The sequence below is a fragment of the Wolffia australiana genome, chromosome 13 (genome assembly GCF_029677425.1).
Source record: "Wolffia australiana isolate 7733 chromosome 13, ASM2967742v1".
Classification (NCBI taxonomy): domain Eukaryota; kingdom Viridiplantae; phylum Streptophyta; class Magnoliopsida; order Alismatales; family Araceae; genus Wolffia; species Wolffia australiana.
In genome coordinates, this window is record NC_135847.1 from 16,283,773 (window position 1) to 16,291,508 (window position 7,736).

General features: G+C 52.6%; 2 protein-coding genes across 2 annotated transcripts; both read left to right on the forward strand.

The window, feature by feature from the left end:
* The first annotated feature begins 1,453 nt into the window (after positions 1-1,453).
* On the forward strand, positions 1,454-4,668 carry LOC144711477 (stearoyl-[acyl-carrier-protein] 9-desaturase 7, chloroplastic-like). The gene is made up of 3 exons (XM_078585492.1): positions 1,454-1,744; positions 2,352-2,838; positions 3,906-4,668. The coding sequence occupies exons 1-3, from the start codon at positions 1,623-1,625 to the stop codon at positions 4,467-4,469; spliced, it is 1,173 nt and encodes a 390-aa protein (XP_078441618.1). The 5' UTR covers positions 1,454-1,622; the 3' UTR covers positions 4,470-4,668.
* An 844-nt stretch (positions 4,669-5,512) lies between these two features.
* On the forward strand, positions 5,513-7,263 carry LOC144711478 (fructose-bisphosphate aldolase 3, cytoplasmic-like). Its single transcript, XM_078585493.1, has 2 exons — positions 5,513-5,672; positions 6,024-7,263. The coding sequence occupies exons 1-2, from the start codon at positions 5,645-5,647 to the stop codon at positions 7,070-7,072; spliced, it is 1,077 nt and encodes a 358-aa protein (XP_078441619.1). The 5' UTR covers positions 5,513-5,644; the 3' UTR covers positions 7,073-7,263.
* Positions 7,264-7,736: the final 473 nt, after the last annotated feature.

Below are 7,736 nucleotides of genomic sequence, written 5' to 3' on the forward strand. Positions count from 1 at the left end.
AAAGATAGTTAGGATTAAAGATAGACGATGAGGATTATACATAGATAGGAAATAATATAGCAGCTAGGATTGCATCTTAACATAGCCACTATAACTTGCTATAACGGCTATGTTTAAGTTATAGAAACTATCTATTCTAACGTCTTTTAGATAGTAGTATAAATATGAACCAATTGTCACTACCTTTTATGGGATTAATAACAATGATCCATTAACTGCCTCGTCCTCTCTCTCTCTATCTGCTCCTCTCACCTCTTCTTGTTCTTGAATGAGATTGCAGTTTCTTTCAAGAACAATCAAAATGTTTTTTCAATATCAAGGAAGCAAGAGAAAGATCGAGATAAGGAAAGAGAGAGATCCATAGAGGTAGAGAAAGAGCTGTTGGGAGGAGAGAAAGAGAAATTCAGACGAGAGAAAGCGAGGGCGATCAAGATGAGAGACAGACAGACAGAGAGAGAGAGAGAGACTAAATAAAGTGTGAAAGAGAGACAGAAAGAAAGAGATGGAGAGAGAGGGAGAGGGGGAAAGAGGTCAAGTGAGAGGGAGAGAGAGAAAGAGAGCGAGGGGAGAGAGAGAGATTATAATATTTTCAAAGGGATTTTCATACCCATATTTCTCATATTTATTTACCTCTGCCATCCCTAATCTTTCTAGGTCTGATTCTTTTTATTTTGCAGGCATGGCGTCAGTGGTCCCTTATAAGCTTGGCGTCCATCCCATGTGCGCCCAAGGCCTATCTTTTCTAGTCACAAGAACCCGACTGAAAGCAGGTTTTAATAGGTTATCGGATCTAGCCCATGGGTTGCTGCTTTCTTAGGTCCATAGCATGAAAACCGTTGAATTTTCTTGTCAGAACTCCAGCAAAATCTGGATATTGCATGAAAATCGTTGAAGTATATGATGACAAGCATATATAGCATAAAATTCATGTACAAAATGATACGAAGGATGAATAAAATGAAAATGTAAAAACATAAAACGGATGTCTATCAATCACCCAAAAGTAATAAAATACAAAAAGATAAAAGGCTAGCAGTGAGCCTTTCAAACTGTTTCCACATAATGCTAATAAGAGATGCTCACCTGAGCGGTGTTGAAGCTTAGTTCAGTAGTGATCCTCATAATTGCACTTAGATTAATGTCTCAATCTTATCCGGCTGATTTAGCATTTAGGACGTCCACATCATTGCACTTAAAAAATAAAAATGCAGGGGGGGGAGATTGATATTATGTCAAATAATGAGGCCCAGCCACGTGTCAGACTGCCACGTCAGCGCTTTATCGGCCAGTCAGCAGCGGCCAGCGTCGACGCAGGCTGACTCGGACGGTGGGTTGCGGGGGAGCCTCGGCCACAGAAGCGGTTCGGAGGTGAGCCCATGCGGGCCGACAATTGGGTGCTGGGCCCGGCCCACGGAGCCGTCTAAGTCCTCCGATTCCACTTGGACGGTGCTCAATCCCCCGCTGCACATCGCCATCTCCGCCTCTCCGCACTATCTCTCCCTCTCTCGCTCGCGTTCTCATCTCCCCGCGGCCCCGCGTCGGCGCTCCTCCTCCCTTCCGCTCTCCCGCCGCCGCGCTCGTTCCGCCCTTTCGCCGGTGATTCTTGCCGGGCCGAGGAGGAGATGGCGTTGAGGGCGTCGCCTCTGACTATTCCCTCGCGGAGCTGCCACTGCTCGTCGTCCCGCTCCCCTTCGATCAGATCTCATCGGACCGTCGTGGCGGCCACCGCGGACACCGCCACCAGGTGAGCTCCCTCCTACTCCGTCCGTCCTCCATTTATGGCGGCCCCGTTAATGCGGGTGGAATGTAACAAGGGGCATCTGCATGGATCCCCGCGGGCTGTCGGTTTCATTTCTATTTTTCCTTCATACGGTCGGAGGGGGTTTCAATTGGCTCGCCCCAATCGGACCCTGAAAACCGCGGGTCTGATGCGGCCTTGTCTCCCTCGCATGGCGTCCAACTCCTAATTCATGAAGTTTCTTGAATTTTTGCCGACTTGCAACTCAACTTCTGTTAGAATTTCTTGAACCGCAGCCTCTGGTGGTTGGGTTCTACCGTCTTCCGTCATTTTAAAAAAAATTCTGGTTTCATTTCAAGCTGACGCGGCCGTTGTTTACTCTTGGTTTCGATCTGATTGTCGTCTCTCCAGACGCATGGTTCGGGTCTCGTCATACCTGCTGAATTTCTCCCCGTGTTAAGTCGAATTTCCAATCAAATTCCCGCAACCTTATGCGGAGAAATCGATTATTTTGGTGAAGAGTGTCGACCTGAAATTCGCTGTTTGCCGCATGCAATTACTATGTTTTGCGATCGATTCTGCCGTGGAGATCTGATTCGAGTTGGCTTGACAGGAAGCCTTTCAGCCCCCCGCGCGAGGTGCACGTCCAGGTGACGCACTCCATGCCACCTCAGAAGATTGAGATTTTCAAGTCGTTGGAGGGATGGGCCGAGAGCAACATCCTTCCACATCTCAAATCGGTGGAGAAGAACTGGCAGCCGCAAGATTTCCTTCCGGATCCGGCATCAGATGGTTTTTACGACGAAGTGAAGGAGCTGAGGGAGCGAGCCAAGGAGATACCTGATGACTACTTTGTGTGCTTAGTGGGAGACATGATCACGGAGGAGGCGCTTCCCACTTATCAGACGATGCTCAACACTCTTGACGGCGTTCGGGACGAGACAGGGGCCAGCCCTACTTCCTGGGCCATATGGACAAGGGCGTGGACGGCCGAGGAGAACAGACACGGGGACCTTCTGAACAAGTACCTCTATCTCTGCGGGAGGGTGGACATGAGGCAAATTGAGAAGACCATACAGTATCTGATCGGCTCCGGAATGGTAAGCCGCTCTACTCATGCTCCTCTATTTACTTAATTAACACCGCTATTGACTTATTTAACGCCGACTATCCACGGACCCTCCAGCTTTTTACCTTTCTGTGCGGTCCTGAAAGTTTCCTTTTTTTTTCTTTCCCAACACATGTTGCTTAATGTTTGTCTTTCTTTGTTTCTTTGCACTTGCTGTGTTTTTTTTCAGAATTGTAGAGTGAAATATGTTAGATATTTGTAGTGGGACTATCTGAAAGGATAATGAATATGCTAGATTCTTTGGGTGGTTGGCCTGGATAATTAATATCCTGGGTTTTTCTTGATGGATGGATGATTAATATCCTAGGAGTTTTTTGATCCTGGGTTGGATGGCTATTATCCTGGGTTGTTCTTGATGGATGGGTGGATGGATGGATGGATGGATGAATGGATGGATGGACGGATGGAGGATATTAATATCGTGGGATTTTCTGGATGGATGGATGCCTATGCCCAGCCAAGGCAAAAGCTTCATGAGTCAAGATTACAGAAAGGTTGTTGTTTCCTTGTATGGGGCGGCGGTCGTTATCAGTGTTCTGGAGCAGTGTCAGGAATAATGTTCAACCATCTTTCGGTGCAGAGAAAAGAAAAAGCTGCCTTGTTCATGGATGATTTATTTCAGATTCGATCGCCAAGCCATGGATTTGACTTGGGATGAACATTGGAGGAGAGAGGAAATGGCGGCTGGTGGCCCTTTGATAGCCATTGCCTTTTTCTCGGTTTATATGTTGTGTTGCTGATAGATCGGAGGCGACCTTAGCATCTACTTTGAAGGATTTCCGCGCAGCTTGTGCGCCCATGCAGAGACCACTCACTTTTCTGGTGCAATTGAGTAGATCGGAAGAAGATATGAAAAAAAACGCCCGGAAAGGATTAGCTATCCTCTTTGTCCGATGTCAAAAAATCTATAGTCTTAGTTTGACGTATGTTGGACAAGGGGAGGGGCGGGGTGGCGATTTGATAGACGCCGGGTTGATCTATTGTTTGTTCGATTGATTGATTGACTCTTTGGTTGCTTGGATGGTTTGATTGGTTCAGGATCCGCGGACGGAGAACAGCCCGTACCTGGGGTTCATCTACACGTCGTTCCAGGAACGGGCGACGTTCATCTCGCACGGGAACACGGCGCGGCTGGCCAAGGGGCACGGGGACGTGAAGCTGGCGCAGATCTGCGGCACGATCGCGGCGGACGAGAAGCGGCACGAGACGGCGTACACGAAGATCGTGGAGAAGCTGTTCGAGATCGACCCGGACGGGACGGTGGTGGCCTTCGCGGACATGATGAAGAAGAAGATCTCGATGCCGGCGCATCTCATGTACGACGGGCGCGACGACAACCTGTTCGAGCACTTCTCGGCGGTGGCGCAGCGGCTGGGCGTGTACACGGCCAGGGACTACGCCGACATCCTCGAGTTCCTGGTCGGCAAGTGGAAGGTGGAGAGCCTCGGCGGCCTCTCCGGGGAGGGCAAGCGCGCCCAGGACTTCGTCTGCGGCCTCGCCCCCCGCATCAGGAAGCTCGACGAGAGGGCCCAGAGCAGGGCCGCCAAGACCACCCGCCCCGTCTCCTTCAGCTGGATCTACGACCGCCAAGTCCTTCTCTGATCTTCTTCGCCAAGTCCTCCCTGCGAGCTTAGATTCCGCTTCTTTTTCTCTCTTCCCACTTTTATTCCCAGTTCCGAGTCTGGTTGACACTTGAGTGTCGGCGGTTTACTTCCGTCGTTGTGGCGTTAGGCCCTAGGTTAAAAGAACAGGTTTTTTACGCGCCATATTCTATGCAGTATCGGTCAGTATGTGTTGCTCACTTGCATTCGAATCACGATGATGATGATGATGATGATGATGATGATTTGATGATGTTGATGATGTTAATGATGATGATGATGTAGATGATGTTGATGATGAGCACGGGACTTGGATTGGGCCTCGCAGGCGGACCGTGCGCGTCGCTCTCAGTAACGATAGGGAGGGCCCCTCTCTCTCTCTCTCTCTCTCTCTGTATGACTGTGTCTCTCCAGCTGCGCAGGGGATGGAATTAAAAATGGGTGGTGGGCCGAGGGCGGAGACTAGGGCGATGGAGTGTGTGAGGCTGCCCGGCGACGCGTGGCGGCAGCCGCAAGTCGAGGATATCAAAGCTCGCCGTCGTGGCGGCGTCGCTTTCCCCGGCCCGCCCTCGTCCGGCCGTGCGACACGTCGAACAGCGCGCGCACACGCTCTGCGTAGCGTAACCCCCTCTCCCAGGACGGACAGAATGAAGGAATTAATATTCCGGGGACTTGCGCTCTGTGGGCGGAAACCGGAGCGGCCCTCTGATCTTCGTCGTCGACTTCTCATTTTTTTAATTTGTGATAATTAATGGCGGTCAAAGCCGCTGCTAATCGCCGTGATCAATCCTCTCTTGCATGAGAGGGAGGCCCGTTTGCCGTTTCCCGTTTCCGTTTGCGGGGCGATGCCTGTGCTTTAGAGGGGCCACCCCCTGGTTTCTGAAATCCGTCTCTTCCGTGAAAGATCTGCGCGGACGACGAACCAATGAAACGGAGAGGAGGGGGGCGAAAAAATCTCGACCCCCTCACCCCTCGATTTAGATTTTGTAATTTCGAGGACCCAGATCTTTCGTTTTCTCTACCACTATTTTGTCCCTGTACCCACGCGATATTTTCTGCGATATAAAAGGCCGCCCTCCCCCTTACCCTCACCATCTTCATCCCTCAACCAAGCCCCAAAGGCGCCTCCTTTTCTCCGCCGCGGAAAACCTCCCCTCCCAAATCTCCGCAGCGAAGATGTCAGCCTACCGTGGCAAGTACGCCGGTAATGCCCCGCTACCCGCTCTCTCTCGGCGGTTTTCGCCATCTTCCAGAGGAGAGATTTTCCTCTCGCCGTCGCTCTCGATTCGAGATTTGTTTATTTTTTTAGAGTTTTTTCCTTCCCATGTTGGGAAAGGCCGGATCTTTACCGGCGGTGCTGTTTGTCCTGAGCCTGAACCCTGGAGACGGGGAGGGGGGGTTCTCCTCTCGCCGTCGCTCTCGATGAGAGATTTATTGTTTTTTTTTCGTCCCGAGTTTTTTCCCCCTCCCCCGTGTTGGAAACGGGCGGATCTTTACCGGCGGTGTGGTTTGTTCCGAGACTGAAGACCGGGTTGTGCGTCTGTTGTGTACCCAGATGAGCTGATCAAGAACGCGGCGTACATCGGGACGCCGGGCAAGGGCATCCTGGCGGCAGACGAGTCGACGGGCACGATCGGGAAGCGGCTGTCGAGCATCAACGTGGAGAACGTGGAATCGAACCGGCGGGCGCTGCGAGAGCTCCTGTTCACGACGCCGGGGGCGCTGGAGTGCCTGAGCGGCGTCATCCTCTTCGAGGAGACGCTGTACCAGAAGACGGCGGCCGGCAAGCCTTTCGTCGACGTGCTCATCGAGGGCGGGGTGCTCCCCGGCATCAAGGTGGACAAGGGCACCGTCGCCCTCGCCGGCACCGACGGCGAGACCACCACGCAGGGCCTCGACGACCTGGGCAAGCGCTGCGCCAAGTACTACGAGGCCGGCGCCCGCTTCGCCAAGTGGCGCGCCGTGCTCAAGATCGGGCCGACCGAGCCCTCCCAGCTGGCCATCCAGGAGAACGCCAACGGCCTGGCGCGGTACGCCATCATCTGCCAGGAGAACGGCCTCGTGCCCATTGTCGAGCCGGAGATCCTGGTCGACGGGACCCACGACATCGCGCGCTGCGCCGACGTGACGGAGCGCGTCCTCGCCGCCGTCTACAAGGCCCTCAACGACCACCACGTCCTGCTCGAGGGCTCCCTGCTCAAGCCCAACATGGTCACCCCCGGCTCGGACTCGGCCAAGGTCCTGCCGCCAGTCGTCGCCGAGCACACGGTCAGGGCGCTGCTCAGGACCGTCCCCGCCGCCGTCCCCGCCATCGTCTTCCTCTCCGGGGGGCAGAGCGAGGAGGAGGCGACGCTCAACCTCAACGCCATGAACCAGCTCACCGGGAAGAAGCCCTGGTCCCTGTCCTTCTCCTTCGGCCGCGCCCTGCAGCAGAGCACGCTCAAGGCCTGGGCCGGCAAGGAGGAGAACTTGGGCAAGGCCCAGGCCGCCTTCCTGGCCCGCGCCAAGGCGAACTCCGAGGCCACCCTCGGCACCTACAAGGGCGACGCCTCCAACGGCGTCGGCGTCTCCGAGAGCCTCCACGTCAAGGACTACAAGTACTGAGCGCGTGCGGCCAGCCCAAAAAGAGCGAGGAAGGGACAGTGCTGGCTTCTCTTTGGTCCGGGCTCCACCCGCTTCTCCTCTTCCTTCCCCCCCGGAATAAGCTCTCTCCCTTCCATGGTTGTATCCTCTCTCTCTCCGTCTCTCTCTGATCTCCCATGAACTGCTCTAATTTGCTAGTTTTCCTTCTGTGATTCTTCCTCGCTGATCGCTCTTCTCTTCTATGGCTCTCCACGCATTTGCTGTGGTTTCTTTAGGATTTGATCTGAGATTTCTAGAAATGCCAAACCGACAGAATGCCATGGTCTGAATCGTATCAAATCGGCATCAAGATAGGATATCACCATGAATAGTACAATCAGAACACTTTCCGCAAACTTAATCCATGCTAGAAGGTCATCATAGACCTTGCTCCCGCAGAAATTTCAATACCTACACTCTGCAAAGAAATCAGCCAGGTAATTGTCTGTTCCAGTACTAGAGAGTTGACTTGGTGTGATGCGGATGATTAAGATGATGATCTCATAGTTATATTGACTTGATTTATGTGTTAGCGGTAACTCCTTTTTCATTTTTTTTGGCCAATATCCATGCCCTGTGGTCAACATCATTGGCCTCCACGTCCAGGATTATTTTGTGAATTAATGTAAAGGTTGATATTCGAGTT